General features: G+C 40.2%; 1 protein-coding gene across 1 annotated transcript in view; it reads right to left on the reverse strand.

The window, feature by feature from the left end:
• slc7a11 (solute carrier family 7 member 11) overlaps positions 1-22,966 on the reverse strand; it is a 133,575-nt gene that overhangs the window by 70,867 nt on the left and 39,742 nt on the right. Inside the window, exons 4-6 of the mRNA XM_052045151.1 lie at positions 13,188-13,313; positions 11,397-11,496; positions 6,762-6,806 (exon numbers count right to left, since the gene is read on the reverse strand). Coding sequence (XP_051901111.1) covers positions 6,762-6,806; positions 11,397-11,496; positions 13,188-13,313 — 271 coding nt within the window. The remainder of the gene's footprint in view (positions 1-6,761; positions 6,807-11,396; positions 11,497-13,187; positions 13,314-22,966) is intronic.

The following is a 22,966-nucleotide window of genomic DNA, read 5'->3' on the forward strand; positions in this document are numbered from 1 at the left end:
TCATCCGGAATGTTAATGTATATAACAAAGAGCAAGGGTTCCAATATGGCACACAACTGGCCACATCTATCATTTGCAAAAGCAACACTCCACTTTCACCGTTGTTTTCTATCCCCTGGGGCAGCTGAGCTATTAAGTCACTGGTGAAGAAATACGGATCCAGTTACTCCTATAGTTATGAGCCATGGGTGTTCACCAGGGATCACGGGCATTGATTGGATCAAGTCAGTTGGATTGAGAGACTGTAATTTTGGAAGGATCAGAGCACTAGGCAAAAATTTCAGGAACCCCTCACACTTTGGGCAGCACAGACCGTGGCCAAGCAGGTCTTTGGTCAAGTGGGTTTGGGAAGTGCCAAGAAGTGTCCAGATAGCAGATACTGGTAAACCAGGAATACTGTCGCACCTCAAAGAAAATGGTTATTGAAAATGTTAGTTCAATGGCTACTGTGCAACTACCAGAAACAATGAGGTGAGGTACACTCTGGGATGAGAATTCTGGCTTAGGCCTGATAGGCTGACTGACCTCATTTCTATGTTATATCATTCTATGATTCTCCTGTGTTTTGTACATATTCCATATACATAGCATTTCCTGCAAATGTTAATATTTCAAAAGTACTTAGTTGGCTGTAAAGTATATTGGGACATCCAGCGGTTTTGAAAGACACCATATAAATCTCAGTCTTTCCTTCTTCAACTGACAAAAGGCATTCAGATTCCACCAAGATCCTGTGTATATATCTCGAATGGGTAGCTTATGTTCTGACTGAAATGCATATGATACAAGGATAGCTATGGAAATATGGCTGGGATAAATGGGGAGTGTAATGTTTAGATTTGGCCTGAAATTTGGCTGCACCTCATTATAAACATGCTGCAATATTGATCAGTGTAGACGCTGCCCACCCAGTGGTACCATCTTACATCTTACAAGCACCATATGAAGCATTACCATGACCTCTGCAGCAATCTAACCAAATGAACGCTGACTGGCTCTGTCACTCCAGTCTCCCTGAATCTCAACTATCCCTAGATGAATGGTTTTCAGTCCCCTGTGCTTTCAAGCTTGGCAAAAACTGCTATCAAGTTGTGCCACATTTTGAGATTCCTGAAAACTGTCCAGAATATTTGTCTTGTCAACTGTGAGATTTCCCTTTTAAATGACCCCATCCCTTTCGAGTTCACTCACTTGCAAAATTGCTCTCCACCACGTGTGCATTTCCTAGCCTTGTCTGAGTCTGCATATAGAGTTATGAGTAATTATTCAAATGAATTTTAGTCAGAGCATTGAATGCAATCTGAAAATCACCTTGGGATTCACACATGTTCTAAATCAAATAGATCTAACTTAAAAGTGAAGGTAAAAGTTAGCTGCAAGGTATTGCAACTACCCAAGAATACATAGAGATTTTCAGGCTAATTAAATTGCCTTAAAAAAATCTCAATGTAAGTTAAGTTAGTAATTTGTTACATAGTTGCTGAATACTGAAGAATTTGCTGAATTCCAAGTAAATGTAAACATTCCATAAATTATTCTTTAATTGTTTTGCCATAATATGGTAAATGTATACTATTAGACAAATAGCGAATGGCACTTTTTAGACTTACTTTTCTACCTTATTTTAATAATCAAATTAAGCATAACAGGAATTGTGAAATAAGTTCAAAGCCTGTATAGTGCCTGCTAACATGTAAAATGAATAATCAGAATGAACAAGGAATTATTGAAACTACTTTGTAGAGTCTAGACTGACATATAACATCTGTCTACTTATACAAAATTCTTAAATATTACACTCCTTGATTAAGCAAATATTTACAGATGTCATTCTGTAATTCAAAATAATCTTTGAAACTGTCTTGCATTGTTGTCAGTGAGATAAATGTAAGATGGATATATAAGGATTTTAATCTATTGAAGCATTTGCTGCAGAATTAGATTCCTTCCTCTATACTTGCTCGAGACAAAATTAACATTCTCACTATTGTAAGTTCATGGGTACATTGGTGATAACTTTGTCCCTTGATTTAGAAGGTTTTTGTTTCAAAAAATAAAACAATAAATCAATATAAGTAATGGGACGTTAACAAATAAAGTTAAAGATTTTTTTTGAAACACTTAAGATTTTAGAGAACAATTAGTGTTTATTTAGCAAATATAATTGTTCCAAAGCAGATATAGTAGTTCTTTTGCCCCTCTCTGCAGTCTATTCCTTCTCACCTGCCTATCAACTCCCCTTTGATTCTTCTGCCATTTACCTCCTTGAAGGGGAAGTCAATGAGCCCATCAGCACATCCTTGGGATGTGGGGAGAACCCTGAAGGAAACCCACAAGCTCAACACACAAAATCCATGAAGACAGCACCCACTGTCAGGATCACACTCAGGTCCCTGATGCTGTGAGGCAGCAGCCCTAACTGCTGTGTCACCATCCTGTATTTACATTGTCAGAGTGAGTCAGATAGACTGAAGGGTTATATTTTAATTCTATCTTCAACTGTTATAAGGAAGAGTCTTAATTTGGTTCCACTTTCATTTTGTCAGTCATGAGGAAATCTAAGGAAATGACTGGTTTTCCATTTTTTTCCTTATCTTGTGTGAGTGCTAAACATTCATGGATGCAGGACACACAGATAAAGATTCAGGGCAATGCCCTCTCAACTATGCCCCAATTGGCTACTTCCCCACTCTGACAAACACTTATTATTTCACGCAACATAACTCTTTTCCTTGACTAAGTAAGACTTAACTGATTAGAAATTCTTCAATGGGTGTTCACACACATCGAAGTGGCTCCGCGCGGAGGGCTCTTGAGGGTCTGACACCTGCATGATGCCGAAAGCATCTGACACACTGAGGACCCCACTACAATTTAAACATGTGTGCAGTTGCATTAGTAAAAGTACTCAATTACAGTTAGTGATTGTGCTTCAGTGAAATTCGATCGCTCAGTGCATAAAAAGGTTTCACGATGCAAGTGAATTTCCAGACCAATGCCTTCTAACATTAATATTTGGCCTTGAACCAGCAGATTTAGACTAAAGTTTCAGTTAGTACTTCTGGGTATATTTATATGGGCATTTTAACATTGGACCATCCCATGTTATCAGAGGTAGTTTATATCCAGCAATAGATACAGCATGAAATGGGCCCTTCGGCCCAACTGGTCTATGCTGACCAAGATTCCCATCTCAGCTAGTCCCATTTACCCGTGTTTGGCCCATATCTTCTAAACCTTTCCTATCCATGCATTTTTCCAAGTACCGTTTACGAGATGTTGTTAATGTACCTGCCTCAACCACTTCCTCCGGCAGCTCATTCCATATACTGACCACCCTCTGGGTGAAAAAATTTCCCCTCAGGTTCCTATTAAATTGCTCCCCCCTCACCTTAAACCTAAGTCATCTAGTTCTTGCTTCCCCAACCCTGAGAAAAAACTTGTGCGCATTGACCCTCTCTATGCCCCTCTTGATTTTATACACCTCTGTAAGATCACCCCTTATTCTCCTACACTCCAATGATAAAAATCCAAACCTGCTCAACCTCTCTCCATACCTCAGTCCCCCAAGTCCCAACAACATCCTCGTAAATCTCCTGTACACTCTTTTCAGCTTAATGGCATGTTTCCCATAACAGGGTGACCAAAAATGAACACAATATTCCAAATATGGTCTCACCAACGTCTTGTACAAATGAGGTTTGAAATGGCCTGCGCCGTAAACCTAATGAACTGAAAATCTAATTAATTGACCCAGACTTGCTCAGGATGGCACAATCTGTGATTTTCCATTAATAATAATGCAATTTTTTTGGGCCGTATGTTCCCATTGCAAACTGACTTCAAAATTTCTGAAAAAGTCAATCCAGCACAATTGTGAATTGAGGGCTTGAAAAGCAGTACAACCAATATTAGATTGCTTTGTTATTGTCACATGTACTGAGATACAATGAAAAGCTTTTGCTTTGCGTGCCAGCCAGACAGATCACTCCATACATAATTATGTTGATGTAGTAAAAAAAGAATGCAGAATATAGTGTTACAGAGAAAGTGGAGTGCAGGTAGACTAATAAAGTGCAAGGGCCACAATGAGGTAGATTGGGAGATCAAAAGTTCAAGAGTTCATCTTTTACCATATGAGAGGTTCATTCAACAGTCTGACAATGGTCTTTGAGTCTGCTCATACGTGCTCTCAAGTTTTTGTATCTTTTGCCTGACAAGCAAGTGGAGAAGAGAGAATGACAGGGGTGAGAGGGGTCCTTGATTACGTTGGCTGCTTTCCTGATGCAGTGGGAAGTGTAGATGGAGGCAATGGAGGGGAGGCTGGTTTGTGTGATGGACTGGGTTGTGTTCATGACTCTCTGCAATTTCTCGTGGTCTTGGCAGAGCAGTTGCCATACCAAACTGTGATGCATCCAGATAAGATGTTTTCTATGATGCAATTGTAAAAATTGGTGAGAGTCATTGGGGACATGCCAAATTTCCTTAGCCTTCTGAGGAAGTAGAGGTGTTGGTGTGCTTCTTGGCCATAGCATCCACATGGCTGGATCAGGACAAATTTTTGGTGATATTTACACCAGAGAACTTGAAGCTCTCAATAGCTTAATATCATCCACACTGATCATACAGATCTCAGTGCTTTGAAAAGCTATTTTTAATAATGATGACACACTCAGCTACCATATTCAATTTTTGGAAGCATTTGGAAGTTCTTTGTATTAGTGACCTGAGTGACATAAATCGCCTCTGATTAAATAAATGGGAGTGAAAGATGTAAGACTTTCCCCTTTCGTTGAGTACATAACAGCAATTTTCAGGGATACACTCTGTTTCCCTGAAGTGATATAAAGATAAGATATTTAAGATATCTTTTAAGATATTTATTTATTAATCACATGTACATTGAAACACAGTGAAGTGCATCTTTTTGCATTACTGAGAATGTGCTGGGGGCAGCCCACAAGTGTCGCCACTCTTCCGGCGCCAACATAGCATGCCCATAGCTCCTAACCTTTGGAATGTGGGAGGAAACCGGAGCACCCAGAGAAAACACATGCAGGCGCGGGAAGAACGTACAAACTCCTTACAGACAGCGGCAGAATTGAACTCGGGTCGCTGGCGCAGTAATAGCGTTATGCTAACCGCTACACTACCGTGTCCCATGTAAGAGATAAGCTTATAATGCTAATAACGGCCTAATGACTGCTTAAAGCCTCCTAGTATGAAACTGTCTAGAAACTGTGTTGTACAGGCACCTGTGGTTTCTCAAATTCCTTCTACAACCCAACCAGATGTTCCTAAAATACTTCTGGAGGCCACGTACAGAATGGTAAATGTGCCATTTATAATTTACTTTATTGTGGAGTTGAGAGTTAAGTTGCAGAATTGCACTTATTACATCACCATTCTTGGCCATTCACTTCTTCCAATTTCCAGTAACTACTGGTAGGCCAGTGTTGGCTCACAACTATCCAAGCTGGTCAAGTAAAAAACAATTTGCTCCCTCAGAATATTGGGATCCACCAGGGCTATATAGTTGGGGCCCACTTTCAAAGGAGCCTTGAGCCTAGAGCTTCTCAGGCTTGATCAAGGACATTGGGCCTTTCTGGTCTGAATAAATTTCCCCTCCAGCTTTGCCTTGGAGGGTATAAGCATTTCAACAATGGGACAGGTAGTGTCTGATCTGGCCTGCCATCCCTTGAACTCACCCCTCCAGTACTCTTGTGGCCACACCTAACTTTTTACAATTCTCTGGGATCGAATGATCCAGAAGCTTGGTCTCCATTCCAAAGCAGAATGAGCCACAAGTGGAGATTAGGCCTCAAGTGGAGGATTCTGGGACCCTGTGTCCAAAATGCCATGACAGCCTTTTTACAGCTTAACAAAGGGCTCTTTAACTGCTTTTCAATGTCTCTAGACCTCAAAAGCATTTAAGATAATTCAAATAAGTATAATCAATTCTAAAATTAACAACAAAAATAAACCAGCTTAAAATACAAGAATTCAGTTAAAGCTAGAGTGAAATAAAGAAAAATAAATCACTTACCTGCATCTTTTTATTCAAGGTTGGTGACCCTATTCAAATGAACAGGGTTATGTGATGTACAGCAGTCATGGCGAGCTAAAAGTTGAAGTATTGGATCTGAAATGCACCTGCTGTGTGCTGCACATGCACAGCCCATTTGTACCAGGCAGCTTAACTAGTTCTTAAGGGAGCCAATACAGGTGGCTCGTAAGATGGCCCAGGAACTGCTTATGCTTTTTTTGGTGGGACTGGAGGATCAAGCAGTACAACTCTGACTCTGTAAAGGAACTTTGGCCCAGTCACATTGATATTCTCAGGATTTCCTTTACCTTCCCACACCTTGCCCAGTAAGCTGTGGCCCTAGAATCAAAATCATTTGGGCATCCAATCATCAACGTCAGCAGTGAGCATGGGGAGGGTCAGCAGACATATTCTGGTAGAAATTACAATATCCCCTGCAATGTGCTAATCCACTCTACCATTCAATACTTTATAGACTGATGTATTTTTTTTCTCCCTTAGAAGTAATTATGGCTTTAGAAGCTTTTTCTCATGCTGTGTTAGGCAATGTAATTTTTTCAGTTTTCTTCACCCCTCACTGCGTTGGCCCAGCATGATTTATCAAGTTTCAGCGCAAGTGTAGCAAGATATTTTTCTAAAGCATTTGAAATAGTTTTCAGCCCTTTACTAAAGAGAATTGTTTTAAACAATTTCAAAATCCATTTCAAAGACTTACTTTTCAGGATTTTCTACTTCTTCTGTGACAAAATTCATGTAAAACCTGGATGAAACAGCAGAAAAAATATACAACATGATTGTTTAACTCTTCTTGGATACATGGAGGTGAGCAAAACTGTTAGTATTACCATTAAAATGTTTACTTTTATAGTATTATATTTAATTCACTTCATATCATCCAATTGTCCATCCTTTGTACCATCTTTGGCAGTCATGCCTTTAGCTGTTATGGCCCCACACTCTGTAATTCCTGATCTTTCCTCTATCTTACTACCTACCTCCCCTACCATGTGATACAACCTTCCAGTCCTCCAGAACTCACCATCTACCCCTATGCCCAGACCCCTCCTGGTGGCTTCTTCTACTGCACATATTTCTGACTGCACCTTTCCGAAGCACCTTATATGTTTTTGTACATTAAGGATGCCATACAAGGCAAGTTGTTATTGTAGTTGCAATTTGCGCTGGCAGCAATTCATTCCTCCACGTCTCATTCCTTAGTGATTCATTTCTTTCTGTTATATGCAGTAAATCTATATGACATTTTGGAATGCCAACAATCAGTTTCCCTAAGATGTAAAAGCCTTCAAGAAATAGTATCCCATGGAGATAAATAGCCAGTCTTTGAAAAATATCATCTATCAAGCACTGCTTATTGTTGCTTTTTTTTATCAGACTTATCCTTCTCTTGCCACTACAACAAAGTGGGCTAAAATGTTTTCAGTTATTGGGGCATCAAGACTCAGCTTCAGCTCCTGCATTCCCCTGGATTTTACATGGGGTATCATTGAAGGAGAAAGTGGTAAATATTTCTCACAAGGAACAGAAGAAATGGTGGAGTAGTTTTATCCAGGGTGGGATTGGGAGTTGTCCGACATTATTCCATGCAGAAGAATCTAAATACTTCAGATTGATTCACTCTCAGACCTTTTCCCTTTGTCCAAGTGTTAATGGAGCAGTAACTGATGCCGAACTGCCCTCCCACTGCGTTTCAGATGACTGGTCTTGACCCAAAACGTCGACTGTCCATTTCCCTCTGCAGATGTTGCCTGACCCGCTGAGTTCCTCCAGCAGTTTGTTTTTTGCTCCCTCTGCATTCCTACACATCTTTTTCATACCGTCCTTTCCTAAGAAAAGTTATTCCATTCTCCTGCCAGAGTCAGTGACCCCACCTCACCCAAGTGAAAGCATGACTATTTCACACACTCCCTGCCTTAAACTTCAAGCAAGATTTGTAATGACAGGAAGCCTATCATCATTGCTACAGAGTCAAGCTGGGTGGGGTAGGGCTCAGCAACTGGAGCATTCAGCACAGTGAACACAGTTTACTGTGTCGCCTGGGGGAATGTTCCTGCTCCACGAAACAGTCCTTGTAACAGATAGGCATGCATTACTCATTATCAAACAGGAGTAAGATAACAAATCATCCTAATTGTGGATGGTAGCACTTACTGATCTTCCGGAGAAACACTGAAGAAAGATTCAGGTTGTGTAAAACCTAAGATTGCCATGAACCAGATGCAAGCCAAAAGAGGAACTGGCATCACTCACTGAGGTATCCTCTTGACCACTGTCCCAATAACATTTCCTGTGGCTTTGTGTGAACGTGGTCTGATAACACCACTTCTAGGGATGCTTTTCTATGTCAGAGGTTTTACATAATTGCCTTTGTCTGTGTGGTTGCTGTGTACTGGCAAGATTTATTGAAACTATAGAAACTAATTTCACAGTAATATCAAACAGGGAATTAAATAGTAGGTGCCATGGTCCAGATATTAATGGAGAATGTGAGGAGCCCATCACCACAGAAGAACGTGAGCACTTCATGAATAAAGCAAGGTGAAGCTCTTTGGTTCCTTTTGCCTGCTCTGCCATTCAATAGGTTCATGGCTGATATTTTATCTCAGCACCACTTTCCTGTGCTAATGTTTGATTCCACTAATTTCCAGAAATATATCAAGAAATTCTGAAGGTTTCAAAATCTTAATCTGATTATACTACAGATCTCCCAATAGCCACTGGGACATTGATTATACTACAGACTCCCCAGTAGCAACCAGGACATTGAGGAACACATATGCAGGCAGATTAGTGAAAGGTGTTAAAAACAATAGGGTTGTTGTTGTGGGGGACTTCAACTTCCCTAAAGAAACTGGGACCTCCTGAGTGCAAGAGATTTAGATGGGGCAGAATTTGTTAGTTGCATCCAAGAAGGTATCTTAAATCAATATGTAGATAGTCTAAAAAGAGGAGGGGCTGTACCGGACCTGGTGTTGGGCAACGAGCCTGGCCAGGTGACTGACCTTTCAGTGGGAGAACAGTTAGGGAACAGTGATCACAACTCCTTAAGTTTTAAGATAGCTAGCGATAATGATAAGTATGGACCTTGCGAGAGAGTATTAAATTGAAGCAGGGCAAATTATGAGAGCATTGGGCAGGAACTCAGGAGAGTTAATTGGGAATAGCTGTTTTTGGGCAAGTCCACATCTGACACGTGGATGGCATTTAAAGAACAACTGCACGGAGTACAGGACAGGTATGTTCCAGTAAGAAGGAAGGACAGAGATGGCAAGGTCAGGGAACCTTGGATGTCAAGAGAGGTGGTGAATTTAGTCAAGAAGAAAAAGGAAACATATGTAAAGCTTCGGATGCTAAGATCAAACCGAGCCCTTGAGGATTATAAAGAAGCCAGAAAAGAACTCGAGAAGAGAATGAGGAAAGCCAGGAGGGGCCATAAAAAGTCCTTGGCAAGTAGAATTGAAGAGGATCCCAACATATCCTAGACACACATCAACACATCAAGAGCAAGAAGATAACGAGGGAGCGGGTAGGACCACTAAAGTATAAAGGAGGGAACATGTGCTTGGAGGCGGAGGATGTGGGTGAGGTCCTAAATGAGTACTTTGCACCAGTATTTACCAAGGAGAAGGACGAAGGATAGGGAGATCAGTGTGGAGCATACTAATTTGCTGGGGCATTTCAAGATAAAGAAGGAGGTATTGTTGGGTCTCTTAAAGAGCTTTAAGGTGGATAGGTCCCCAGGGCCTGATGGGATATATCCCAGGTTATTGAGAGAGGCAAGAGATGAGATTGCTGGGGCCTTGACCAATATCTCTGTATGCTCTCTAGCCACAGGTGAGGTCCCGGAGGATTGGTGAGTAGCTAATGTTGTTCCATTATTCAAGAAGGGAAACAGGAATAATCCTGGAAACTACAGACCAGTGAGTCTCACATCAGTGGTCGGGAAGTTACTGGAGAGGATTCTTAGGGATAGGATTTGTGAGCATTTGGAAAACCATGGCCTAATTAGGGACAGTCAGCATGGCTTTGTGTTGGGCAAGTCGTGTCTTACTAACTCAGTCGATTAAGATTGAGATGCATGGGATCCATGGTGAATTGGCCGTTTGGATTCGGAATGATTACTTGAACAGTGGATAGGAATAATATGTAGGTTGAGGTCCTTAGCAGTCACTGAGAATATAATTGGTGCTGGGCCCAGTAAGGTTGAGTAACTGGGGCCCTGATTGGAGTGGGAGGTTATTGAAAGCTTTCTTGTGTAGCACTCCTGCTTCATGAGCAGAAGTTTTAGTACTTTTAGGTAGTTGGCAGGTCCCAGCCTTGGATCTGCTGGTGGACATCTGACAACATGGCTGTCTCCCAACCCAGTGTCATGCATGCATTGCAGGACTAATGATGTCACTTTGAATGGTTATTATGCCCCACCTATTTTACACAGGGGCCTCGTTTTGGATTTCTAAAAGAAGCAGTATCAAATTGCTCAATTCTGACATCTTATTCTTCCCAAACCCCTTCCATTTAAAGAGTAGGGGGTTTGAAATCTGCCTAGTTTATATTCAAAAGATTGATGAGTTAAAATCGAAGTGATCAATCCCATTGGAATGATACTGAGCTAATTAACAGCAGGCCAAAAATGAAGCAATGGGTCTGATTTGAGAAGACACTTTCTACATGTTGGTATTTAAAGATCAGTTCCATGGTTTCAAGTGCTTGCTAAGGAGTTGGTTGCAGCCATGACATTTTTCAACGATGCAATCGCTGCAAGCAGGACACCTGATTGTGGGTGTGGAAGCATTGAAACAGCCCAGTAGTATGCTCTCTTCCTACCGTCGCGCTCTGCTTTTTCCAAGTTCCCATAAAGAAAGGGAGTACAGTATTCCAGGCACCAAGTTCTTTTGACAAAAGGATGTGGAAAGTAGGCAATTTCTGAAACAACCTCTGTTCTAACATTACCAGAACTCCTCTGTGTAATGTTTGCAAGGCAATCTGATAAGCAAATAGCTAGTATCTAATAAGTATTCAGTGGACTGTGAAATGTTTGTGTACGTGTATGATATGGTTTGGATATATGATACAAGTTTCTGGTCCAGACTGACCCATCAGGATACTACACTGACTGCATGATTTTGTGCTGATCTTTATGTTTTGAGTGAAAAAGAAGTCCTCAAAATAATTCCACACAGTTGCTTTTGTGGTTTAAAGTGGTAGATTGCTGTTGATTTTATCACATGCATAAATTAAGGACCACCTGTCTTTTAATAAGAGCCTTTATAAGAACATTTTCTGCTAGGGCCACTTTCCTTCCTTGCACTTTCATGTCTGAGAGAGCACTTACCATCCTGCATACGCATACATTCCAGAATAAAAAGCGAGGGGAAGTCCCATAAGACTAACTTCTTTTTGTTGAAAGGGTTGAGAAAAATGTTGTGTTTCCCCTGTGGTTTGAGAGAAAGGGAAATAAGCAGAAGCATCATGTTATTACAGAGGCTGGCAGAAACAAGTAATTTGATTAACTAAACAAACTTATCTGTCCTTATTGATGAAATACTTTCTTCAAATTGATTTATCAGATGAATAAACTTGGAGTGATCATGAACAGACCCATGAGATTAGTCAAAAGGTGTGGGAAGGAAGTGTTTGACTGATAATTAAAAAGAATCTTCCAGTGTTATCCTTCACTGGAATTAGAGTCCAAGAATCAATTATTGATGAGGTGCAGTTACCATCCTCTTCACTACATTCAAAGGTGTGAAAACTCGGCATCATTACTAATTAACACAAAAGAGAGTTTTCAAAGGATAATAAGAATGTCAAAAAATATAACAATATGGAACAGTTTTAGTCAAAAAGATACATTTAAAGTGGTAGGATAAACACATGAGGGAGAAAGGAATGGAAAGTTACATTGAATAGGATTTAAAGTTGGAGATTGAAGAGGGAAAGAAGATGACTCCTGTGGAACATTTGCACTGGCATGGTCCAGATTGGCTGAAGGGTCTGGAAGCATGATGTATTCTATGTAAATGTATCAGGATTAACCCTGACCTCTTGGCTAATTTATATACTTTTTGCATTACGTCTAAGAATCTAGAAGCTGACCTCGTAACAAGGGAAACTGTGCAGAGGGATAGAAAAAAGCTGTCAGCCACACCTTACATTTACCTCTGAACTATAAGGTTGTGGATTCAGGCCTTACTCCAGGGACCTGAGTACACAGCCTACCTGACACTGCAGGACAACGATGAAGCAAATTGTTGGAGATGCTAACATCTGAATGAGATAATAATCAAAGTCCAAGTCTGTCTTCCCGTGTGGTGCTTAGATGTTCCCATAGTAATATTTTGTTTCATGATATCTTGCTCACACATGGAGTCTCACTGATCAGGTTCAGGATGCTCTTGGTCAACACGTTTGATCTTCTAGATCCAATAAGTGAGAGAGTGGGGAATCAGAGTGCTGAGTGAGGGCAGTGAAGTCTGGGATTTCTTGTCATGAATTCCCATCACAAAGCAGTAGCATTTTTCAATACAAGATAAAAGTAAAGACTGGGATTGTACATGCTGGAATTGAGAAGACTGAGAGGGGATCTGATTGAAACATACAGGATTATTAAGGGATTGGACAAGATAGAGACAGGAAATATGTTCCAGATGTTGGGGAAGTCCAGGCCCAGGGGGCATGATTTAAGAATAAGGGCTAGGCCATTTAGGACAGAGGTGAGGAAAAACTTCTTCTCCCAGATGGTTGTGAATTTGTGGAATGCACTGCCTCAGAGAGCAGTGGAGGCCAATTCTCTGGGCACTTTCAAGAAGGAGCTAGATAGGTTTCTTATAGATAGGGGAATCAAGGGATATGGGGACAAGGCAGGAACAGGATATTGATTGTTGAGGATCAGCCATGATCTCAAAATGGCGGTGCAGACTCGAAGGGCCAAATGGTCTACTTCTGTTCCTATTGTCTATTGTCTATAAAATATGGAAAACTAATAAATTTTTTTCATTACAGAAAACAAACATAACAACAGTAAAAAAACCAACAGAGAAATATTATTTCTCTTTTGTCATTCTGTTATAATCTGTTGCACTGTAGCTTATTAAAAACAGTGAAGTGTTTTGTGCCTGCTTACCTTTGAATAACTGCATCATTCCAGGGATGACGATTATTAAAATGGCAGCAAGTTTGCAGAATGTCAGAAAGATCTGTAGCCGCGCAGTCCAGCTGACACTTATGCTGTTAATGTACATTATCACAGCTGGAAAACAAGACAAAACAAAATGAACACTGTTACCTCAGGTAACAACACACTGCAAAATGTCACATTGAAGGGTACCACTGACAAGCAACTGGCTCAAAACCAGCTCTCGACAATTTTCTTCACATTATTGTCAGACTGAGGAGCATAATGGCCTCAAAGCAGCTGATACATAATAAAGGATTAAACTATTGACAACATGAATAAAGAAATCCATCTCTCTCAACATTCTTTGCTATAATTGCTTTCCATTTGGAACCAATGTGGAATGAATGCAGAAACTGCCTATTGTTATTGTGATTTTTCTCACATGCAGGTTTGCTGATTTTGGGAAAATATTGCTAGGCTGGGGCTGAGAATAAGGTACACACTAAATATAGTCTCACAGCAAGGGAGTGCTGAATCAAAGGGTGAGTTATCCAGAGCAGGGCTGATGTATCTCTGAGAAGCTGGACACAGATCTGGTATCAGTACAAAACCTGGTGGCAGGTGATTTGCTACTTCTGAAGAAAATGGATTGGACAAATAATGTGGGAAAGAAGAATTTCATCAAAAGGAAATGGCTAATACCAAAGTTATTTGCTAAAGACGTAGCATTCCACCAATTTAAAATCCCTCATCTTATTGTAAGTATTACTAAGCTTTCTGGAGAAGGACTTCCCTACAAAAGGATAAAAGGGTTTGAACCCAAGCCTCAGTGTTCCTTTTTGTGGTGTCCAGACAGCATTTAATTCTCAAGTGTCACGGGGAAGAAAGAGTTTAGAGAAACACAGAGAGCAGATTATGTTGTCCTCTGCACCCATTCATGCCACTAGGATTTCTACATATAGGCAAACCTGAGACTGCATTGCAAAAATGTATAAGTTTAGGGTAGTCATGGATATGAAGCAGAAGGTAATACCCTTTCAGTGTGGCTGGTATGGGCAATGGATATTGGGAGACAGTGCATAATAAGGTACAAGGATCACTAAGGCTCTGAGAAACCTTATGGTTGGTCCAGAGAGAGAATGGATGGTGAATAGACAGCATCATTAAAATACGACTCCCCACCTGCCTAGGGACTCTTTCACCATCCTGGTGCTACATCCTTGTTTAGTACCCATTCTTCCTTATCCAAAAAGAATCCACAAGTGGTAGTTGTCCTTTAAAGGCTGTGAGCACCTTAATTTCCAGTCCCCTGGCACTCTGGCCTGAGCTCCCATGTTCTACCCAACCACCCCAGCACTGTCAATGAATTCTGTACTATGTGTCATCAAGATTTTATTATTTGTTGATCTCAATATGACATCAGCTTAGTTCAACTCATTAGTCCACAAGTTTCTGAAGCAAGGGAATGGTACCAAAGGGTGAAATAAAAAATAAAATGCTGGATTAGAAAGAATCTGGTGATTGTTGCATTTTTAACCAGGAAACCATGTGGTTATGATTTTTCTCAATGTGTGATACAGTACAGAAATGACACAGTTATCCTTTAGAGGGTGGATATCAGAAGACTGAAGATCCTATAAATAGAATCCAGTTGTAGATCAATGTTTTCTACAGCACACCAGGACAAGGAAATGTGCTTGAATATCTTTTGTGCACTTCAGAAGTGTGTCAGCCTTGAATTGTTCAATGGATGTAGATACAACTTGGACCTTTCAGACTTTGCCCAAGTAGAATTTGTAGGGAGATAGCAGACAGTTGCAAGAAAAATAAGGTTGTGATTTTCTGGTGATTTTAACTTTCCACATATTGACTGGGACTCCCATACTGTAAAGGGATTGGATGGGACAGTGTATGTCAAATGTGTTCAGGAAAGTTTCATTAATCAACACGTTGAGGTCCCAACTAGACAGAATGCAATACTGGATCTCTTCTTGGGGAATGAGACAGGGCAGGTGACAGAAGTGTGTGCAGGGAACACTTTGGATCTAGTGATCATAATTCCATTAGTTTCAAGATAATTATGGAGAAGGATAGGACTGGTCCTCAGGTTGAGATTCTGAATTGGAGTAAGGCCAATTTTGATGGCATCAGAAGGGATCAGGCAGGTGTGGATTGAGATAGGCTGGTTTCTGGCAAAGAGATGCTTGGAAGTGGGAGGCTTTCAAAAGAGAAATATTGAGAGTAAAAAATGTGTATGTTCCTGTTAAAATAAAAGGCAAGGCTAGCAGGTTTAAGGATCTTTGGTTACTGAGGGATATTGAGGCCCTGATAAAGAAAAAGAAGGTGGTGCATATCAGGTATAGGCAGTTAGGATCAAAAGAGGCACTTGAGAAGTATAAGAAATGCAAGAAAACACAAGAGAAAAATCAGGAGGACAAAAAGAGGACATGAGGTTGCTCTGGCTGACAGGGTGAAAGAGAATCCCAAGGGTTTCTATAGCTATATTAAGAGCAAAATTGGTCGTCTTGAAGATCAGCGTGTTCATCTATGCATGGAGTGGAAATAGATCTTAAATGAATTTTTTGTATCTGTATTTACTCTGAAGACAGACACAGAGACTATAGAACTGAGGTAAAAGAGTAGTGAGGTCATGGACCGTATTCTGATTATGGAAGAGGAGGTGCTGGCTGTCTTGAGGTGAATTAAGGTGGATAAATCCCCAGGGCCTGACAAGGTATCCCCTCGGACCTTGTGCAAGGCTAGTGCAGAAATTGTAGGGGCCCTGACAGAGATATTTAAATTATCCTTAGCCACAGATGAGGTGCCGGAGGACTGGAGGATAGCTAATGTTGTTCCATTGTTCAAGAAAGCCTCTAAGAATAAGCCAGGAAATTATAGGTCAGCGAGCCTACATCAGTCATGGGTAAATTATTGAAGGTATTCTAAGGGACAGGATATATAAGTATTTGGATAGACAGGGCCCGATTAGGGACAGTCAACATGGCTTTGTGTGTGGTAGGTCACGTCTAACCGATCTTATAGAAATTTTTGAGGAGGTTACCAAGAAGGTTGATGAGGGAAAGGGGGTGGACCTTGTCTACCTGGACTTTAGCAAGGCATTTGACAAAGTCCCACATAGGAGGCTGGTGCAGAAGGTTAAGTCGCTTGGCATTCAGGGTGAAGTAGTCAACTGGATTCAACATTGGCTTAGCGGGAGAAGCCAGAGAGTGGTAGTAGATGGTTGTCTCTCTTACTGGAGATCTGTGTCTAGTGGTGTGCTGCAGGGATCAGTGCTGGGTCTGTTGTTGTTAATCATCGATATGGATGATTTAGATGATAATGTGGTAAACTGGTTTAGCAAATTTGTGGATGATGCCAGGACAGGGGTGTAGTGGACAGCGAGGAAGGCTATCAAAGTTTGCAGCATGATCTTGACCAGCTAGGTAAATGGGCTGTAAAATGGCAGATGGAATTTAATGCAGACAAGTGTGAGGTGCTGCACTTTGGGAGGACAAACCAGGGTAAGACTTACCCTGTGAATGGTAGGGCTCGAAGATGTGCAGTAGAACAAAGCGACTTGGGAACACAGATCCATAGTTCCTTGAAAGTGGGGGTCATAAAGAGAGCTTTTGGCACCTTGGCCTTCATAAACAGGGCATTGAGTACAGGAAGTTGGGATGTTATGCTGAAGCTGTACAAGACGTTGGTGAGGCCAAATTTGGAGTATTGTGTGCAGTTCTGGTCACCCACCTACAGGAAAGATATCAATAAGCTTGAAAGAATGCAGAGGAAATTTACACGGATGTTGCCGGGACTTGAGGATCTGAGTTATAGGGAAAGGTTGAATAGGTTAGGACTTTATTCCCTGGACTGCAGAATAATGAGGGGAGATCTTTATAGAAGTAAACAAAATTATGAAGGGTATAGATAGGATGAAGGCATGTAGGTTTTTTTCCCTAAGTTTGGGTGAGACTAGAACTAGAGGACTGAGGTTTAGGGTGATAGGTGAAATATTTAAGGGGAATCTGAGGGAAAATTTCTTCACTCAGATGGTGGTGCAAGTGTAGACTGAGCTGCCAGTGGAAGTGGTAGATGCAGGTTCAAATGTAACATTTAAGAGAAGTTTGGATAGGTACATGGATAGGAGGAGTTTGGAGGGATATGGTCTGGTGCAGGTAGATGGGACTAGGCAGAAGATCAGGCAGCATGGACTAGATAGGCCGAAGAGCCTGCTTCAGTGTTGTAGTGCTCTATGACTCCATAGGACATTGCTATAAGTTGCTGACAGACTTATTCTAGCAGAGTATGTTAAAGAAAAGCTCTGTGATGATCAAATCACATATCTGATTGCATTTTCACATTAACATTAATGCTAAGTGTAGTGGATGAATTCATTACTTTCTATGCATATATGTCTGGAGTCACACTGGATATGTTGGTACTTCCATACAAATACCAGGGTCCCGTGAAGAGAGAGTTCAATCAACTCTATTGGAACTGAGCACACACTGAATAAATTGATTCAAGGACAGATCCCTTTCCCCCCTTTCTCAAGTTCATGTCCAGATTACACTTTCAAGGAAATCTCCCCTCTCACTTGACAACCAGATTCTGACATATAATGAATGATGAACCAATTCAACATTTCAACCAAATTTTCAGAAGTTAGAAATGCACAGTAAAGAAGAGTAACTCAGCACAAGTTGCCTTTAAATTACATTCACACCACAAACACCACAGAATATATTTTAATGATATTACACGTTTAAATTTATATTAAGGTGGGATTAAGAGAAATTAATGAGATTTCATACAAGTACATTTATCCTGCATTTTATTATTTCAAGGAAGGGACTGTTTAAAGCCAAGAACTGGATCGAAAAGCAGAAAAGCCTGTCAACAAGCATTGACCTTTCTGACCTCCATGAGCAGCAAATAATTCAGTGCAAAATTGAAGAGGTGACAAAAAAGATAATGAATATCTTAGCCAGAGATATGATTCAAGCAATGCAGAGGTGACAAGAGTAAGCCGGAATCACAACCAAGAGCCAAATGTGGTGACTTCTGCTTGTACAAAAAGAAGCTATACTTCATTCTCTGCGAGTTATAACTCTTTTGGATTTGTGAAAAAATTCACACACGTGTTGCCTGGTGTTGAGTTGTCCTCCAGACACCCTGTGTAAATCAGTGAGGAGAAACATGACACACCTCGCTTTAGGACACAAGCTTCATGCTGTAATTTTGTTTCCTTGCTTGAGAACCCCCATTCATCAAAATGCTTGCAAAAGTACAGTCTCACTAAATTTGGCTCCAGTAATTTATCTGCTTTTCTGTAACTTCCTGCATGCAGGTAAAGATTAATTTGTAACATAGATCTCAAAATTACAGCACTGGAAAAAAATTGTATTGATATTTAGTACATTGGTCTGAAATTCCTTTAACTTATACTGCTTAAAATAAATCAGCTAAAGTAATGTGAGACAGGACTTCAGGCAAATATTTCAATTTTACATGATGTACTCTGCACAATATTTTCTTGACTGTACTTTTGTTAATGATAAGAAATATTGGAAAATACATCAGTTTAAAGAAAAGCACGTTGTCAGTGAGAAAGTGATTAAAACTTCCATTAATCTATTAAGCAAATTATAAAGTGTGAGGAATATTTCAAACTATGTTAGCAGCGCAATTGCTGTTATTTCAGAAACCCCTACACTTTGCCCAGATTTTCCTGGACCAGACCATTGCCCACTTATCCTTGGACCACACCTGCCTGCACTAACCTGTTAAAGAAAATCAAAATAAAATTGCAGAGGCTAGAAATCTGAGAATAAAAACATAATGCTGGAAATTTCTGAAGAAGGTTCGTCAACCTGAAATGTTAACGCTGGTTCTCTATCCAGTATTTTCTGGCTTTGAATTTGCCAAAGATATGGAGTGCTAACTGAGCTCCAGAGACAACCAGTGAGGTGAATGTGGCCATAAGCAGTGACTGAGCCTCAGGCGGTGGATCCTAAGGTAATGGCACTGCTATGCCCTGATGGCCTGTTGACAGATTACAAATGTCAAAGACCTTTGAACTATTTTATAAATACCTCTGATGCATTTAAAAATATTCAATATACAGTATATACAGTATGAATAATTCAAAGAAATAAATATAATTTAAAAGGCATAAAAGTTAAAAATATGCTGAAGTACAAGAAATTAATTCAAATATTACGATAAAGTAACATAAGTGAACCATTCATTTGCATGAACCTCCTTACTCAGGATAAGTGACTCCTTTCAAATGAATGATGTCTCACATCTTGCACCAGCCATCCCTCATGTAAAGTGCACCCAGCCACTCTACTCAGTATGTCTGTACTCCATCATTGGATTCAGTTGTGAGTTTAACAGCACTGCAGGAAGTCAGGCACAGTGGCATCTGATCCCCAATTCATCTTAGACTTTTGTGTCAGGGACAAGCTGAAGACTGAGCATAATAGAGTCTGCAGACATCAAGGGAACTCCCAGCTAAAGATGAGTACAATCCAACCCAGTACTCTATGATAATTTTGAAACTATTAGATCCCCAGATTACCCAATGAGTTAAAAACTGCTGGAGTAACTTAGTGGGTCAGGCAGCATCTGTGGAGGCAACATAGACATTCAGGTCGAGACCCTGCATCCATAGGTGCTGCTTGACCCACTGTGTTCCTCCAGCTGTTTGTTTTTTGCTCCAGATTACAGCATCTGCAGTCTCTTGCATCTCCACGTGTGCACAATGAGTTAGTTTCGTTTCATAATTCCAACATGAAACTGGAAGACTTCTAGGGAAATGACAAACAAGGGCAAAGGATGGCAGCTTAGATTACTTCCTGATGTTTCCACTGGTTTCCTCCTGGAGTTAAAATGGGAAGTCTTGAAAATGTATGATATTTCTGGAGCTTTATTATGTATATAGTACAAGAGCATAAAAAAGCTCTTCAAAGTCCTGTCCCTTCTCTCCCCTCCTGAGGTCACTGATTCTTCCTGAACTAAAGTCCCACAAACTTCACAATGGAATTTGCATCAAGTGCTGTAAGGCAATTCGACTAGTATTCAGTCTGCCTTCATATGATACTTACTTATATCTACTTTCTAAAATATTTGTTTACAATCAAGGTCAGGATTCTGGATTCCAGCTTAGAAATGCTGAGACGAATAAGATAATTTTTAATTGCCAACCTTATTCCACTTTTTTTTAAATACCATGCTTAAAAATATTGTGAGTTATTCAACAAAATATTAGATGCAACGTCTATGGGATTCCCAAATCCATTCACATGTCAATGTCCCATAAAAGGGATTTTTTGATCCCATCCATTTTATATCATCAATCACGTGTTCCAACAATCAATATCTACTCCATATTGCAAAAGTGATTAAATGATTTTACACATTATTATGCTAAAATATATAATTGACAATATATATTTTTATGTGGTTGCTCCTCCATTTAGAAACATTTTGAGGGCAGTAGTCTTCAAAATGTTTTCATGGTATGTTTTGGAGATTGTTTTCCAATAACAAAGTGAGGTAGGCAGCAAGGAGATTAAGAGATTTAAAGAGATCAGAACCTTGATAGCTGAAGACAGAAGCAGGATAAGGAGGGTGGGAATGGCTAAGTCCGAAGGAAGTTAATTTTCTCCAAAACCTATACTATTTGGCAAATAGTTACAGAAATTTCAAGGGGCATAGCTGAGGAGGGATTTGAATGCAAAGGTGAACATTTTAAAACTGAAGCACTGGTGGACTGCAAGTCAAAGTAAGCAAGGAGATGTGGTGATGATGGTGACCTGGACTTAGCATATTAGGATAGAAGCAAAACTTTGGATGAACTCAAGCTTATGCAGGGTTAAAGATGGTGTATCACCTCAAGGTGGATTTTTTGAGGAGTGAGATGATTGTTCTGATAAACAAGGGAATGGAACGGAGAAACCATTCACAAAGCCTGTTAGCATGAAAGGCAGGAAGGGAAGTTGAGAGCTCAGCATTTTATCATATTAAATGAATGCTTCCTATTCCATTGCTTCTGCACAGCTACATTACGCTCAGTACCTGATAACTGAACTGTGTTATTTGACCGACACTTTGCTTGTATAAAGTGTACACACTAGCAATTTTTCTGCAGGAACAGTTGTGCACCATGACGGTAAGGCTGCTCATCTAGAATGCAGTGTCTGTCGTCATTACAGTCCGAGGGTCAATTGTTCACTGCTGGTGCCCTCAACTGTAATGAACATTAGAAGTCATACAGGGAATTGAAACATTGGTGACAATCCTTGTTGAATTGATTTGTAGATCTCATTGTACTTCAATATTCCAAGCTGCTCCTAATGCAGTATTGTGTGGGGATTCAGATGGGTATATTACTGTGATTCAATCTTACCTGAACACATTCAGCTTTACAAATCAAAAGGAAGTTAGAATAGACACTGTATAATAAATACATCCTCTTTTTCTACAGCTGAAGCGAATTCAGGATCATCTATTTTGTTTAACTCCGTACAGTTTTCATGTACCACAATAGCTACAGTTCACTGAAGACAGTATTACCTTTAAGCTGGAAAGTTGTGAGTTCAGGCTCCAAATCAAGGAAACTTTTTAGATGTTCGATGATAACATAAAATGGAGAAGTCTGAATCAGTCACTAATTACCCATCCCTTTTAATTTAAGATTCTCTTTGAAGAAGAAAGCAGAAGTGACCATGAAGACAAGCACATCTACAGCCAGTTGCAATCAGAAGAAAACGGAGAACAGTTCTTGATCACTAATTTATGAATCTTGACAATAAAACATGCTAATTCGCAACCAAATAGATTTTAGTTTTGTGTCCCTTACATTTTTACCTGTCTTCCTTCCAAAGTTGTTTGTTTTTAAGAGGAAAATCATATGAATATTCCTGTTTAAAAGGAAAATCATTTATTGAAGAAAGATACAGGTTGTCCCTGGGTTACAAACACCCATGTGAGTGTACGAGCTCCCATAATATTAGTAAATTCAAAAGTCCGACGTATGTACATACTGTATATTCCTTCCTATGAACAGCAGAACTAGTTTCTCTCCACTTTTAGTAATTGTTCTTTCAAATCAGTCATTTGTGCTTCTGATACCATTCATGACAGTACTGTGGAAGTATGGTTACCATAATGAGTGATTTTTGTGTATTTTCTGACCTATTGAGTTTTTTGATGATGTGACCACGAAAGTCAATGAGGGCAGGGTGGTAGATGTGGTCAATGTGGAGTTCAGCAAGGCCTTTGATAAGGTTCCACACAGTAGGCTGCTCTGGAAAGTTAGATTGCATGGAATCCAGGGAGAACTAGCTAATTGGATACACAATTGGCTTGATGGTAGAAAGCAGAGAGTGATGGTAGAAGATTGTTTCTTGGACTGGAGACCTGTGAACAGTGGTGTGCCTCAGGGATCGGTGCTGGGCCCATTGTTGGTTGTCATCTATATCAACAATTTGGATAAGAATGTACAAGGCATGGTTAGTAAGTTTGCAGATGACACTAAAATGGGTGGTTATAGTGCACAATGAAGAAGTTTATCAAAAATTACAGGGGGATCTTGATTAGCTGAGTAAGTGGGCCAAGGAATGGTAAATGGAGTTTAATTTGGATAAATGCGAGGTGGTCCATTTTGGAAAGTCAAATCCAGGTAAGAGTTTCACAGTGAATGGCAGGACCTTGGAGAGATGTAGAACAGAGGGACCTTGGAGTACAAACAAATAGTTCCCTGAAAGTGGAGTCAC

Source organism: Pristis pectinata, chromosome 2 (genome assembly GCF_009764475.1).
Source record: "Pristis pectinata isolate sPriPec2 chromosome 2, sPriPec2.1.pri, whole genome shotgun sequence".
In the NCBI taxonomy this organism is placed as follows: Eukaryota; Metazoa; Chordata; class Chondrichthyes; order Rhinopristiformes; family Pristidae; genus Pristis; species Pristis pectinata.